Genomic DNA, 16,285 nt, shown 5'->3' on the forward strand with positions numbered 1-16,285 from the left:
GCAAATATTACCATCTATTATATAATTTTTTGCTTTTTATATATAATTATGTCATCAATTGACTAAATTTATTTCTCTTATTATTTTTAACAAATTTAACATTATTTAAATTTAAAATGTTATGTATTAAATAAGATAATAACTTAACATAAATAAAATAATTCATCCATAAGCTATCCATCTGTAGTCCAACTGGAAAAGCCAGATGCAGCCAAACCAATAAAGCACAGCTGACGGACTCCCATGCAATTTTTTACTCATTAAGGAGCACGTGGGACGTGGCTCTGGCTCTGGCTCTGGCTCTGGCTCGCATTTGCCTTGTTTTGATAAATTTTAGCACTGTTTTGATCTGCAGTTTTCTGCTCAGAGTTGACTATTCTTGCAGATTGCAGAAATTTCCATGGAGACCAAAATCTTCCGGTTGGTTAACGGCAGCGGTCCTCTTTCTCTGACTCCCAAGTATATTCTCCCTCAAGAGAAAAGACCAAAACTGTCCGAGATAACCATTTTGGCCTCAATTCCAATCATCGACCTGAAGGAGCCATCTGCATTAGTAGTTGAGCAAATATCGAAAGCTTGTGAGGAGTATGGCTTCTTTCAGATCGTCAATCATGGAATTCCCGTAGAATTATGTGACAAAATGATGGCTGTTATCACCGACTTCTTTGAATTGCCACCGGAAGAAAAGGCACCATTCTTTACAACGGATCTCACCAAGCAAGTAAAGCTTTTCAATTACTTTGTTAAAGATGGAAGCCAAAACAAGGTTTCAATGTGGAGTGAGTGCTTCTCTCACCCTTGGCATCCCTTAGATGATATCATCCATCTTTTACCACAAAATCCACCTCAATACCGGTATGTCTTCTGCTTTGTCTCCTAACTTTTATAGTCATCCACTCATGCTTCAATTAAGCTTCTCAAGTTTACTCTCTCTATATATTGTGATCTGAATTCTTAACTGGCTGCAGAGAGGTTGTTGCTGAATATGCAAAGGAGATTGGTGTTCTTATGAAAAGGCTATTGAGCTTGATATCTCAAGGACTTGGGCTAGAAAAGGGTTGTCTTGTCAAGAAGCTTGGTGAGAAGCCCATTCTTCGAGCACAAGGGAACTACTATCCACCATGTCCAGACCCTGAGCTCACATTGGGGCTAAATGTTCATACCGATCTCAATGCCCTCACAATTGTTAGGCAATCAGAAGGGGTAACTGGACTGCAAGTGATCAGAGATGGCAAATGGGTAGCAGTTGAATCTATCCCCAATGCTTTTGTCATCAACCTGGGCGATCAGATTCAGGTAACTAGAATGTTTCCCTAAATTTTAACAAACCTGATTTCACAGTTTTAATAAATTGCATCATTACTGTTTTCATTGTCATTAATAACCTAAAATTTTTTACTTTTTCTTTCACAATCTTTTAAATTTATTTCAAATTTATCTGTCCTTGAATACACGCAATAAAGTATGTACCAAACCGATTTGATACTTTAATGAGTATACACAAAACAAAATATATACGAATGAAAATGAAATACTACAAAAAAAAAATTCATAGATTAATTATGCAATTTACTCCAAATTTTTCCATATTTTGACATGCTCCAAATCTCTACGACATCTGTGATAATTCCAAGCGCCATAAAGTTAGTAAACCGCTATTCCAGTCGGTATAGAATCTATTAGCTACTCTAATAAAATAAACAAAACTTGCGTGCATATTGCATTCTTCTCACTTGTTTGTATTAGAAAAATATATAGATCGGTTCAAGTTCTTTGGACTCTAGTTCTCATTTTCAGTCCCAGTGGGTGAGATTCTGTTTATATGTGAAAAGTAAAGACTTATGATGTGTTCCATGCATGTAGGTTCTGAGTAATGGAAGGTATAAGAGTGTGCACCACAGGGCCGTGACGAATAAAACCCAAAAACGAGTGTCAGTAGCAACGTTTTATGCTCCAAGCAGAGACGCCATTATTGGTCCCATTGAGGATTTGATCGATGAGCAACATCCTGCCGTGTATAGGAAATATCATTACTCAGAGTTCCTTGACGAATTCTACAAGCAAGAAGGAACCAGGAGGTTGGTGAAGGAGATTTTTGAGTTGAAATATTAATTAAAGAATAAAAGTGTTGAAGATGGAAGTCCGCTTTCAAGCTTAACTGGTTAGGTGACAAGGCTTGTGCCTGTCACGTGATCTTTTCGTTAGTCATCAGCCCTGCGTATCACGTAATGAGGTTGCTTTTTCTTTTTTTTTTTCCTTTCTTTTATAGTCTGTTGTTTGTTATGCTTTGGGATTGCAAATGCGTGACACTAAAACTTCTGGTTTGTTAAACATAGAATATTGTGAGTAGGTACATTTCTTTTTACATTTTATTATACAAGCCGTTGTATAATTGGCATTGTTTCTTCTTGTAAACAGCCTTCATATAACAGGGCTTATTACCGTTATAGAGTTGTTCTTCTTTCTCATAAAAAAACAAATTCATTTTCTCTCTGGTTTTTACTCCGTTGTTACAACTTTTATATTTTGGGAAAAATCTGTTCAAAAGCTAACATGGTATCATAGCATTAAAGGATATTGAGGGACGGTAGGAGAACCTTTTTTTAATGTGATTTTACTATTTTACTCTGTTTTTAGTCTCATTGATTTTAGCTGCTTCACCGATGGCTTCTTCGAGCTTCAGTGATACTACTCCTCCCGTTTTCTCACGACAAAATTATTTCATTTGGGCAATCAAAGCATAGGCCTACCTAAACGCTTATGATTTGTGGGAGATCGTGGAAGTTGATGGTACCTTCCTATTTTGAGAGTTGCTAATCTAACCATTGCTCAGTTGAGGCAACATAATAAGGAGGTAGCCAAAAGGTACAAAGCTCTCTTACTTCTTCACTCTGTTATTTCAGATTCTAGTTTTACTCAAATTATAAATTGTAAATCACCTAAGGAAGCATAGGATAAGTTGAAAGAGGAATTTCATGGCAGGGATAGGACTTGACAAATTCAAGATCTAAACTTCTAAAGAGAGTTTGAAATGTTGAGAATGGGCGATGATGAATCTGTACAAGGTTATGCAATTAAAGTTCTTAATGTTGTGAACCGTTTGAGGCTATTGGGTGAAAATGTCTCTTAGAAAAGGATTGTGAACAAGCTTTGATCAGTTTACTAGAGAAATTTGAGGATAAAATCTCATCTCTAGAGGATTGGAAAGACTTAGGGTCAATATCTGTTATTGAGCTGTTAAATGCTCTTCAAGCTCAAGAATAGAGAAGAGCTCTTAGGCAAGAAGTTCGTGTTGAGGGAGCCTTAATGGCAAGGAACTCAGATAAAAGACCTGGTAGTGGAAACCAAAGGAAATTAAGGACTGATAGGAAGGAAAAAGAAAAGAAAAACAATAATAAAAGATAGGGAGATAAAAAAAAAAAGGTTTTCAACCTTGCTCATATTGCAAGAAAACAAACCACGCTGAAAGGTTTTATTGGTATAGGCCAAATGTTAAATGCAGAGCCTGTCACCAGCAAGGTCATGTAGAGAAGGTTTGTAAGAATCGAGGTGCTAAGGTGGAAGAGAAGGCTGTTGTTGTTGAGCAGAAGGACCAAGCTGAAAAAGAGGTTCTGTTTATGGTAAGAAAGGCAGATAATGATGAAAGAAATGACACTTGTTTACTGGATAGTGGATGCTCGAATCATTGGACTAGTTGCAAGGAAAAATTTATCATAATTGATGATAGTTTCATAACAAAAATGGAGATAGGTAATGGTGATTTTCTTCTGATTTATGGAGCAGGTACAATAGGAGTTCAAACACTTAATGGCCTTAAATCAATTTCAAATGTTTTCTAAATGAGTGTAGGTCAACTTGTAGATGAAAACTTTAAGTTAGTATTCAAAGACAAAGCCTGCACTATCAAGGATCTTACTAGGAAATAACTTTTCATAGTTGGAATGAGAAACAAGTGTTTCCCTTTGAACTAGATGAAAATCAGGCTTACTACTTACAATTGCACCTTACCTGATACAGAATTATGGCACAGAAGGTTTGGTAATGTGAACTATGGTTCACTTAAGCTAACGGCTTTAAGCAATTTGGTTGATGGTTTACCATTGATGTCAAACAATGGAAAAGTCTATGACATAAGTCAGTTTGGAAAACAAAAACTTGCACCATTCCCTAAGACTAGAAGATAGAATGCCACACAAAGGCTACAATTACTGCATACTGCTCTAGGGTGTCCTATGAAAACTCCATCACTCAATGAAAACAAGTATTATATAATGTTCATTGATGATTTTACAAGGTTTAGTTGGGTATATTTTCTCAAGTTCAAATCTGATGCTTTGAATGTGTTTATTAAGTATAAAGCACTAGTTGTAAATCAGATGAACTTGACTATTAAAATGTTGAAAAGTCACAATGGTATTGAGTACACAGCCAAGGAGTTTGAAAACTACTTGGGTAAGTTTGGCATTGTGCATCAGTTGACAGTATCCTATAGCTCCCAACAAAATGGTGTTTCTGAGAAAAAGAATAAAACCTTAATGGAAATGGCAAGGTGCCTACTGCTTGAGAAAAGTTTTGCAAGGTCACTGTGGGCAAAGGTAGTTAACACTGCAAACTATTTACTCAACTTAGCTTCTATTTACTCAACTTAGCTTCAACTAGAGCTTTGGTAAGTAAAACTCCCGATGAAGCATGGTTTGGTGTTAAACTTTCAATTGAACATCTGAAAGGTTTTGGTTGCATAGTTTATTGATGTAGGCGCATATGAAAATTTATTTAGTATTTTAGTTAGTTTAGGATTTTATTTTATTTATTTAGTTTGAAATTCTTTTTCCTATCTTTATTAGAATTTTAGTACTTTAAGTCTTTATTTAGGATTAGAATTACTATTTGATTAGGATTTATCTTAACTATTATAAATAAGTATCTTAGGTAGAAGATTATCATTATCATCTTTTGTTATTTGAATATTTATTCAAGAGGTTTCTTTGAAAACCCAATTATCTTTTTATTGTTCCAACACAATCAACCCTATTCTAGCCCTAATTGTTGAGTTCTAATTGCCCTAAACCTTTCGGCTACATCAAGTGGTATCAGAGCAAACGATCTTACTATCCTATAAAGATTTGAGTTAGGAGATTATGGTTGGTCGAGCTAGAGGTCGAGGTAGAGGCAATCAACCCCAACAAGCTGAGTTGGCAGAGATGCGGAGAATGATTGATGACTTGACCCGGGCTGTGCAAGCCTTGCAGCGTCAGGAACCAGTGGAAGCCCGAATGGAGAATCCGGAAGGTGACCACAACCCCTTTGAGATTCACGATCTCGAGGATGATGATGAATTTGAGAACGAGAACCCCTTTCATGAAGATGGACCCGCAAATCAAACGAAAAGAGTTGGATTGGAGGGCCGATTATTACATGCTCTTGATTTAAACGGTGGAGGAATCAGGATCAAAATAACTGATTTTCATAAAAAATTTCATGCGGAAGAATATTTGGATTGGGAAGTTAGTTTGGAAAATTACTTTGAATGGAAACCCATGGCAGAAAATCGGAAAGTGTTATTTGTAAAGTTGAAATTAAAGGGTACTGCACTTCAATGGTGGAAGAGAGTTGAAGAGCAACGTGCACGACAAGGTAAGCTTAAAATCAGCACTTGGGAGCACATGAAAAGCAAATTACGAAAGCAATTTTTACCTGTTGATTATACTATGGAATTATATGAAAAATTTCATTGTTTGAAGCAAAATAACATGACCGTTGAGGAGTATACATCGGAATTCAATAACTTATCAATTCGGGTTGGGTTAGCTGAGAGTAACAAACAAATTACTTCTCGTTATCTTGCTGGTTTAAATCATTCTATTAGAGACGAGATGGGAGTAGTTCGTTTATACAACATTGAAGATGCTCGTCAATATGCTCTATCAGCAGAAAAACGGGTTTTACGCTATGGTGCTAGAAAGCCCTTATATGGCACCCATTGGCAAAATAATTCTAAAGCAAGACGAGGTTACCCAACATCCCAACAAAATTATCAAGGGGCTGCCACAATCAATAAAACTAATAGAGGTGCAACCAATGTTGAAAAGAATGATAAAGGCAAGGGTATAATGCTTTATGGAGGACAAAACAGTTTTGGTTCTTCTACAAATAAAGGAGGCAGCAATTCCCATATTCGATGTTTTACTTGTGGGGAAAAGGGGCACACTTCTTTTGCTTACCCACAACGAATGGTGAACTTAGCAGAATTAGGGGAAGAGTTAGAGCCTGTTTATGATGAGTATGAGGAGGAGGTAGAGGAAATCGATGTTTATCCTGCACAAGGTGAGTCATTAGTGGTACGAAGAGTAATGACAACAACAGTAAATGAGGAAGCAGAAGATTGGAAGAGGCGAAGTATTTTTCGCACACGAGTTGTTTGTGAAGGTAAAGTGTGTGATCTTGTCATTGATGGAGGAAACATGGAAAATATTATTTCAAAAGAGGCAGTGAACAAATTAAAGCTTCCTACAAACAAACATCCTTATCCTTACAAGATTGGGTGGCTAAAGAAGGGACACGAAGTACCAGTAACTACGCAATGTTTGGTGAAATTTACTATGGGAGATAACTTGGATGATGAGGCCCTATGTGATGTTGTGCCAATGGATGTTGGTCATATTCTTGTGGGTAGACCTTGGTTGTATGATCACGATATGGTTCATAAGACGAAGCCAAATACCTATTCTTTCTACAAGAATAACAAGAGGTACACTTTATATCCTCTTAGAGAAGAGACTAAGAAATCAGCAAACAACAAGATCAGCAAGATCACTGGGTATTTATCTGCTGAAAATTTTGAAGCTGAAGGTAGTGAGATGTGTATTATGTATGCTTTGATAACTAAGCATTTAAAAAGTGATCAGATGAGTAAATCTCCTCAATATCCAACAGAAATTCAGCAGTTATTGAAGGAGTTTGGAGAATTGTTCAATGAGGATTTGCCGAAAAGTCTACCACCTTTACGAAGCATCCAACATGCAATTGATTTGGTACCAGGAGTAGCATTACCAAATCTGCCAGCATATAGAATGCCACCTATGCAGCGAGCTGAGGTACAAAGACAGGTTGAGGAGTTGTTGGAGAAAGGTCTAGTGCGTGAAAGTAAAAGTCCTTGTGCTTGCCCAGCTTTGTTAGCTCCTAAGAAAGATGGTTCATGGAGGATGTGTGTGGACAGTCGTGCCATAAATAAAATTACAATCAAGTATCGTTTTCCCATTCCTCGATTAGATGAGATGCTTGATTAATTAGTTGGTTCAAGAGTGTTTTCAAAGATCGATTTGAAGAGCGGATACCATCAAATTAGAATGAGGGATGGAGATGAATGGAAAACAACTTTCAAAACTCCGGATGGATTATTTGAATGGTTGGTGATGCCATTTGGCCTTTCAAATGCACCAAGCACATTCATGAGAGTCATGGCAGAGGTACTCAAGCCCTTCTTGAATTCATTTGTGATGGTTTACTTTGATGATATTTTGATCTATAGCCACACTAAGGAAAAGCACTTAAAACATTTACAACAAGTTTTAGAAGTTCTTCAAAAGGAGCAGTTTTATATAAACTTGAAAAAGTGCAGTTTTATGCAACCAGAAGTGGTATTTCTTGGTTTCATTGTGTCTGCAGAGGGTTTGAAACCAGATCCAGAGAAGATTCGTGCAATTTCAGAGTGGCCAGCACCTACATCTATCAAAGAAGTAAGGAGTTTTCATGGTTTGGCATCTTTTTATAGGAGATTCATTCGAAATTTTAGTTCTATTATGAGTCCTATAACTGAATCTTTGAAGAAAGATGGATTTGAATGGTCATATTCTGCACAAAAAAGCCTTTGAAAGAGTGAAAGCTTTGATGACTGAAGCCCCAGTTCTCGCACTATCAGATTTTGAGAAGTTATTTGTTGTTGAGTGTGATGCTTCACATGTAGGAATTGGAGCAGTTCTTAGTCAAGATGGAAGGCCTATAGAGTTTTTTAGTGAAAAGTTGACAGACTCTAGACGACGTTATTCAACTTATGACTTAGAGTTTTATGCTTTGGTAAGGGCCATTCGTCATTGGCAGCACTACTTGGCTTATCGTGAGTTTGCTGTTTATTCTGACCATCAAGCTTTAAGGTATTTGCATTCGCAGAAAAAGCTTAGTAATCAACATGCTAAGTGGAGTTCTTTTCTCAATGAATTTAATTTCTCTTTAAAATATAAATTTGGGCAGTCTAATACTGTGGCTGATGCTTTGAGTAAGCGATGTAAAATGTTATCAGTTATGAGCACTCAAGTCACAGGATTTGAAGAACTTAAAAATCAGTATAGTTCTTATTCTTATTTTAGCAAGATAATAGCTGATTTGCAGGGTTCATTACAAGCCGAAAATTTACCTTATAGGTTGCACGAAGATTATTTATTCAAAGGTAACCAGTTGTGCATTCCAGAAGGATCTTTAAGGGAGCAAATCATTAGAGAACTTCATGGGAATGGTTTAGGAGGACATTTTGGCAGAGACAAGACTTTGGCAATGGTGGCTTATCGTTATTATTGGCCAAAAATGCGCCGAGATGTGGAGAGGTTGGTGAAAAGATGTCCAGCTTGTTTATTTAGTAAAGGCAGTGCTCAAAACACTGGTTTATATGTTCCTTTACCTGAGCCAGATGCACCTTGGATTCATTTGAGTATGGATTTTGTTTTGGGACTTCCAAAGACAGCAAAAGGATTTGATTCTATCTTTGTGGTGGTGGATCGGTTTTCAAAAATGGCACATTTTATTCTGTATTTTAGGACTTCTGATGCAACTCATATTGCTGAATTATTCTTTCGTGAGATTGTAAGATTACATGGAATTCCAACTTCCATTGTTTCTGATAGAGATGTGAAGTTTATGGGACATTTTTGGAGAACTTTGTGGAGGAAATTTGGGACAGAGTTGAAGTATTCTAGTACTTGCCATCCACAAACAGATGGTCAAACAGAAGTTGTGAATCGAAGTTTGGGTAATATGTTAAGATGTCTTATTCAAAATAACCCAAAGACTTGGGATTTAGTCATACCCCAAGCTCAATTTGCTTACAACAATTCTGTCAATCGAAGCATAAAGAAGACACCATTTGAGGCTGCATATGGGTTAAAACCTCAACATGCGCTAGATTTAGTACCCCTACCACAAGAAGCTAGAGTGAGTAATGAAGGAGAGTTATTTGCTAATCATATTCGAAAATTTCATGAAGAGGTAAAGGCTGCTTTAAAGGCCAGCAATGCAGAATATTCTTTTACAGCAAATCAACATCGTCGCAAGCAGGAATTTGAGGAAGGTGATCAAGTACTTGTGCACTTGAGGTAAGAAAGATTTCCTAAGGGTACTTATCACAAACTCAAGTCTAGAAAGTTTGGACCTTGTAAGGTGCTAAAGAAAATCAGTTCAAATGCCTATTTAATTGAGTTACCACCTGAGTTACAAATCAGTCCTATTTTCAATGTTTTGGACTTGTATCCATTTGATGGATGTGATGGAACTGCATCTACCATAGATGCTCAAATTCAGCACCTTCCAATTGCTAAGGTTGAAGTTATTGAGGATGTGCTAGATGTAAAAGAGGTTCGATCTAGACGAGGGAACCCGTATAGACGATTTTTAGTGAAATGGCTTGTTAAACCTGCTAATGAAAGCACTTGGATTGCAGAAGAAGAATTGAAACGAGTGGATCCCGACATCTATGAGGAGTATGTCAAGGCCTACTCATCGGAGTCGAGTCTTTTCTGACTCGAAAGGACTGATGCAGGCGCATATGGAAATTTATTTAGTATTTTAGTTAGTTTAGGATTTTATTTTATTTATTTAGTTTGAAATTCTTTTTCCTATCTTTATTAGAATTTTAGTACTTTAAGTCTTTATTTAGGATTAGAATTACTATTTGATTAGGATTTATCTTAACTATTATAAATAAGTATCTTAGGTAGAAGATTATCATTATCATCTTTTGTTATTTGAATATTTATTCAAGAGGTTTCTTTGAAAACCCAATTATCTTTTTATTGTTCCAACACAATCAACCCTATTCTAGCCCTAATTGTTGAGTTCTAATTGCCCTAAACCTTTCGGCTACATCATTTATGCTAAATACCTGATGCAACAAGAACTAAGTTGGGTGAAAAGTCACTCGTTCCTATACACCTTGGGTATAGTGAAGTTTCAAAGGGTTACAAGTTGCTAGATGTTAAAACAATGAAATTCTTTGTTAGTAGGGACGTAGTTTTTTATGAGAACATGAAATGGAATTGGGATACAAATGCTGTTGAAAATTCCCAGAGTTAAGAAATTTTGCATATTCCTTGTCAAGGTCAGAAACAAATGAAGATTTAGATGAGAATGTTGATAAGGCTCATGTAAGAGAAACAAGGTCTTTGCAAGACATTTATTCTAGATACTATGTTGCAATTACAGAACCTAGTTCCTATGTTGAAGTTGTTGCAGATGGTAAATGGAGACAAGCCATGGAAGCTGAAATGTCAATGATAAGAAAGAATCAGACTTGGATCTTTACAGATAAACTAGATAAGTAGAAGTTTATTGGAGTTAAGTGGGTGTACAGGACAAAGCTTAACTCTGATGGTTCAATAAATAAGCATGAAGCCAGATTGGTGGTTAAAGGTTTTCTCAAGTACATGGAGTTGATTTTTTTGAAACTTTTGCCCCAATAGCTATACATGATATAATTAGGCTACTAGTGGCACTTGCAGCTAAAAAAGATTGACAAATTTGGCACCTAGATATCAAATCTGTATTCTTGAATGGGATCATTAAAGAAGATATCTATTTTGAGCAACTTGAAGGCTATGTTGCACTAGGCACAAAGAACAAATTCTACAAGTTAATCAAAGCCCTTTATAAGCTTAAACAAGCCCTAAGAACATGGTATGAAAAAATGGGCAGTTACTTGCAGAGCTAAGGCTTGATTAGAAGTGCCAGTGTCAAGTAACAATATTTAGTTGATTATATCACTTTATGTTGATGACTTACTTATTACAAGACTAGATGGCAAATTTGTGGATGACTTTAAAACTAAGATGCAGACTGAATTTGAGATGAGTGATCTAGGAAAAATGTCTTTTTTCCTTGGTCTGTAAATTCAACAAAGTTCATGTCATATTCTGTTACATTAGAAGAAATATGCTTATGAATTGTTGAAAAAATTCAGAATGGAGAATTGTAAAGTAGTTGTAGCACCTCTAGCTTGTGGTAGCAAATTTAGCAAGGATGATAGAAGTGCTGATTTAGATGAAACATACTATAGAAGGTTAATTGGAAGTCTTCTATATCTTTCTGCTTCAAGACCTAACGTTATGTATGCCACTAGTTTAGTCTCAAGGTTTATGCACAAGCCTTCTAAGACTCATCTAATTACTACTAAAAGAGTACTCAGGTACATTAAAGGGACCTTGAGTTATGGCTTGAAGTTCTGTAAAGTTGAGAAACAAGAGCTTCAAAGCTACTATGACAGTGATTAAGGTGGAAGTGTGGATGATTTGAAGAGTACCAGTGGTTATTACTTTTCTCTTGGGAAAGCTATCTTTGCTTGGAACTCAAAAAAACAAGAAATAATTGCTTAGTCATTTGCAAAAGTAGAATATGTTGTAGCTGCATTAGCTATAAACCAGGCAATATGGCTAAGAAAGATTCTCCAAGATCTAAAGTTTAATTGTGATAAATCAACTACTCTTGGATGGATAACAAATTTGCCATAGCAATGGCTCAAAATCTAATATATCATGGTAGGACTAAGCATAAATCAAGCATTACGCAATTAGGGAAGCAGTGAAGAATGGAGAGAGATCTGTCAAGTACTGTAACACAGATGATCAGCTAACAAATATTTGCACCAAAGGACTCAGTAAAGAGAAGTTCGAGACTTTGAAAGCTAAGCTAGGAATGTGCAGATCAAACATTCAAGAGGTGTGTTGAAGATGGAAGTTTGCTTCCTTCATTTGAGGCAAAAAATTCAAGCTTAATTGGTAATTGACAAGGCTTGTGCCTGTCACGTGATTTTTTTTTTGTTAGTTATCAACCATGCTTATCGAGTGTTGAGGTTTTTTTCTTTTTCTTTCTTTTATTATCTGTTGTTTGTTATGCCTTGGGATTGCAAATTCCAAGTGCTACTAAAACCTTAGGTTGAGCATAGGGGACTGTGAATGGATTCATTTCTTTTTACATTTTATTATAAAAATAGTTGTATAATATGTTGGCTTTTTATTTTAATTGGTGATTCAAAATTTAATATATCTATGATGAGATGTGACTCTTAATTGTAGAAAGGTATGCCTCTTTGATAATTAGAATAATACGTTTGTTCACTTTATGAATAGATGTGTTTGTATAATGAAAAGACACATTGTTGATGTTTTATTATCTATAAATACTTATCCCCTCATCGTCGAAAAGCACTTTTTATCTTTTGTATCCTAACTTCAAAATTCTCCTAATCCCTTCTTTCTTAGAAAATCATTCTAAGCATTTTATGCTTCCAAAAACTCTATTTTTCTTCATTCTAAAATTCCTTCAAAAGCAATTGAGAGATTTTTTAATTTACTGAATTTTCTATTTGAGTGAATATTAGAAGATGTTTGAGTGATTTGTTGTATCTTAGGAATAGAACGTTATCAATTGCTATTTGTACTGAAGTAGCCACAAAAATCTACTTTGAAATTAGTGCCTTTTATAAAGTGCCTCGAAACTAGTTTTCACATTTAAACTCTTTTTCATATCTTTTGTAGTCAACTATTGAGTCTTCATTATTTTTTTGTGTTATTTTTTATATTTTCAAGTATAGAGTCTAATATAATAGGCATCGTTTTTTCTTCTTGTAAACAACCTTCATATATGAAAGGCTTATTACCGTTATAAAATTGTTCTTCTTTCCAAAAAAAAAAAAAAAAACTAACAAAAACTATTCATTCTTATATGAACATGTCCTCAGAAACTATCATTGGTATCATCCAGGCTTCTTTGTTAGAAATAATGGGATCTATTAGCATTAATCCCACTAGTATAAATTATCTAAGTCGTAATTTTTGTAACGATTAAAGAAAAACTTTTTCGTGTCAGGGAAGATCAACTGCCCTTTTCAGTAGCAACAAAGAAAATATTCTAATTAAATTGTATGCTAACTTACTAGTATTTCATGATTTGATTAAGCGATCTATTAATCTTGAGTGTAAAGTATAAACAGTCTTCTGACTTCCAACAATGATCAACGCTACCAACCAGCAAGATATAAGATTATGATTGAATCAGAACCTTAGATTTCCTCAGCTTGAAACTATTAAGCCCCACAAAACAACTCCAAGGAGAAAAGTAAAGGCTGTAAAAGATGGGGTTCAGTTATATATAAACTAACAGCCCGAGATGGAATCAATAAGCGACATTATTCCAGCTCCAGGTGTAACATAGCAAATGGCTGATGTTCCAGAAGCGCCCGTATTCAACATCCCGGAGGTGAAATTGAGCTCCTCCTCCGGCCACCGAAACATGCCCGTGATTGGAATGGGCACGATGGCAGACCCCTTTGATGAAACAGCTTTGAAAGAGGCAGTCCTGGAGGCTATCAGGGTTGGTTACAGGCACTTTGACACTGCCTCGCTGTACAGGTCCGAGAAGCCCTTGGGAGAAGCTTTAGCAGAAGCACTTAAACTTGGCCTTATCGCATCTCGGGAAGAACTATTCATCACTTCCAAGCTGTGGTGCACTGATGCTCATGCTGATCTTGTTGTTCCTGCTCTCAAGAATTCTTTGAGGTAAAATCTTTACCTTTAAGTCCCTTAATCAAAGACTAAAGAATCTGATCCTAGCTTGACCGCCATGAATTTGGCTTTTGTGTCTCATAGATAAAATAGAAGTTAGAAATAAGAAAAGACCAAAAAGGAGAGAGAACAGAGCAACTGAACGAGATTCTTGCACAGGAATTATTACACTGCAACATTAGTCATGAGGTGTCATGGTTAATTCCTTCAATAATTTGCAATTGGATAGATCCACTGCTGTTTCAGGCTAACTCCAAGGCTGGCATAAGGAGAATTGAAAGAGATCACAATGGAAATTTGAACATGTTAATGCCTGTTACTATTACTATTTGAAATGGTTTATTATAATCATCAAAGCTTTTTTATGCCCATTATCATACATTTAGGAGGATACAATGTTTGTGTTAAAGAAAAATCTATATATAGATGGTAAATGTGAATTTCACAGTTACATATTTTATGTTCATGAATATTGCTAATGTCTATCAAATGCATCCTCTAACTTTTAATCGAATTACTTTTATTTTGTGGCCTTAAGAATCTCGTCCCTGGCCTCTGAAATGTAGTTTATGGCTGAAATGAACCTTTTTAGTAGAAAACTAGAGTTGGGGCGGATCATATTTATTGATAAAACTGTACAAAAGATTGCATCGTTTAGCAGTCAACATCATTTTGCTGTTATGGAGTACTTAATCGGTTCAGAGAATAGTTGAACAGGATTTTTTGGTAATTAGAAAGGCTATATGCAGGATGCTTCAGTTGGAATACCTGGACCTTTACCTCATTCACTGGCCTCTGAGCGCTAAACCTGGAAAAATTGGATTCCCGGTACCAAAAGAGGAACAACTAGCAATGAATTTCAAGTCAGTCTGGGCAGCCATGGAAGAGTGCCAGAGGTTTGGCCTCACAAAATCTATTGGACTCAGTAACTTCTCCTGCAAGAAGCTTGGAAACATACTCTCCTTTGCTACCATCCCCCCGTCAGTGAATCAAGTGAGTCTTTCTCGTTCCTTTTTAGTACTTTATTTTTTGTTTTCATGCTTTTGATTGCTGTAAACAAGCAATGATTAGGTAATGAAGATGATAAATTTGTTTTGTTCAGGTTGAGATTAGCCCTCTCTGGCAACAGCAGAGGCTCAGAGAGTTGTGCAAGGCCAAAGATGTTATTGTAACTGCTTACTCTCCTCTGGGAGCAAAAGGGACCCGCTGGGGCACTGCTGAAGTTATGGAAAATGAAACACTGAAGGAGATCGCTAAAGCTCATGAGAAGACCGTTGCTCAGGTTCTACTGCTTGTTTTCGAGTAGCTTCTGCAATGCCTTTACTTTGATACGTTAATTTTATGAATCAAAAAAAGAAACATATACCAGTTGTATGTGTAAATATTTCTGTGTTCTTTGTTCTTCTGAGTTATATTAACGGACTAAAACATTACAACGATTTGGAACCTTGGCAGATTTGTCTAAGGTGGGCATTTGAGCAAGGGGTAACTTTTGTGGTTAAGAGCTTCAACAAAGAAAGGATGAAGGAGAACCTGCAGATCTTTGACTGGGCATTATCAAAGGACGATTATAAGAAACTCAATGAAATTCGGCAGCACAGATTAATGCCTAAACTGGAAATGGTCTCACCTCATGGACCTTTCAAGTCCCTGGAAGAACTGTGGGATGGGGAGATTTAAGCTTTAGCTATCCTTGCTATGGTTGCAGTGATTTTTGCTGCTAAATTTATCATTTGTAGTAGTGCACTGCTGTTATACTTGTCTTCAGTTGAGCCAGCCCAAACCTTCCTCTTTAAGTTTGATCTTTGTCTATTGGGAGTTGGACTTCCAACATCCAAATACTTGTGTTTGGTGGCCTGTCTCTAAGCCATCCAGACTTATGGTCATGGCCTGTTCAGGATTAAGTTTTCCCTCTCAGTGAATATATAGGAGACTGGGCCTTAGGACCACTTCGATTATTCTTTAATCTTTAGATAAATTTGAAAGGGAAAAAACTAGACAACAATCAAAACTTCTGGGATATCACCAATGATACCAAAAAATAATAATAATCCCAACCAACAGAAAGTCAAGCTTTCAAATCAGCATGTCACTTTCCTGGCCGTCCGATTCATCCTCTTTGATGCTCCGTTTTTCCACTTTGAGAACCAAACACTTGAAAAGACCACCTCTGATTTTCTGTCTCCATATAATATGGTGGAAGGCCCAGAGAATCCGTAGATCAAACACGTGTCAATAATTGGGTGGCTGGAGGTGCCGTCAGTTTCAAAAGACAAATCTCTGCGATCCAAAATCGCAGCCGTCTATTTATGGTCCAGCATATCATCTGATATGGCGGCGTATCTCGTCTATGTTTACTTTTGCAAGATATGTGTTTTCTAACTTCATAACGATCCTAAGATTAAAAAATTAAAAAACATTTTTTAAATTATATTATAAATAATATTTATATAACATATATCATG

The 16,285-nt window shown here is 36.2% G+C and overlaps 3 protein-coding genes across 3 annotated transcripts; all 3 read left to right on the forward strand.

Annotated features, from left to right (window-relative positions):
* Positions 1–225: 225 nt before the first annotated feature.
* Positions 226–2,447, forward strand: LOC18609564 (flavanone 3-dioxygenase 2-like). Its single transcript, XM_007044743.3, has 3 exons — positions 226–855; positions 969–1,296; positions 1,864–2,447. The coding sequence occupies exons 1-3, from the start codon at positions 401–403 to the stop codon at positions 2,110–2,112; spliced, it is 1,032 nt and encodes a 343-aa protein (XP_007044805.2). The 5' UTR covers positions 226–400; the 3' UTR covers positions 2,113–2,447.
* Positions 2,448–5,138: 2,691 nt separating this feature from the next.
* Positions 5,139–7,286, forward strand: LOC18609565 (uncharacterized). Its single transcript, XM_018114975.2, has one exon. It carries the CDS (start codon positions 5,139–5,141, stop codon positions 7,284–7,286), a length of 2,148 nt encoding a protein of 715 aa, XP_017970464.2.
* A 6,079-nt stretch (positions 7,287–13,365) lies between these two features.
* LOC18609567 (non-functional NADPH-dependent codeinone reductase 2-like) lies at positions 13,366–15,778 on the forward strand. The gene is made up of 4 exons (XM_007044746.3): positions 13,366–13,814; positions 14,570–14,813; positions 14,923–15,102; positions 15,276–15,778. Exons 1-4 carry the CDS (start codon positions 13,474–13,476, stop codon positions 15,498–15,500), a joined length of 990 nt encoding a protein of 329 aa, XP_007044808.3. The 5' UTR covers positions 13,366–13,473; the 3' UTR covers positions 15,501–15,778.
* Positions 15,779–16,285: the final 507 nt, after the last annotated feature.

Source organism: Theobroma cacao, chromosome 2, assembly GCF_053813885.1.
Source record: "Theobroma cacao isolate CCN51 chromosome 2, ASM5381388v1, whole genome shotgun sequence".
Classification (NCBI taxonomy): domain Eukaryota; kingdom Viridiplantae; phylum Streptophyta; class Magnoliopsida; order Malvales; family Malvaceae; genus Theobroma; species Theobroma cacao.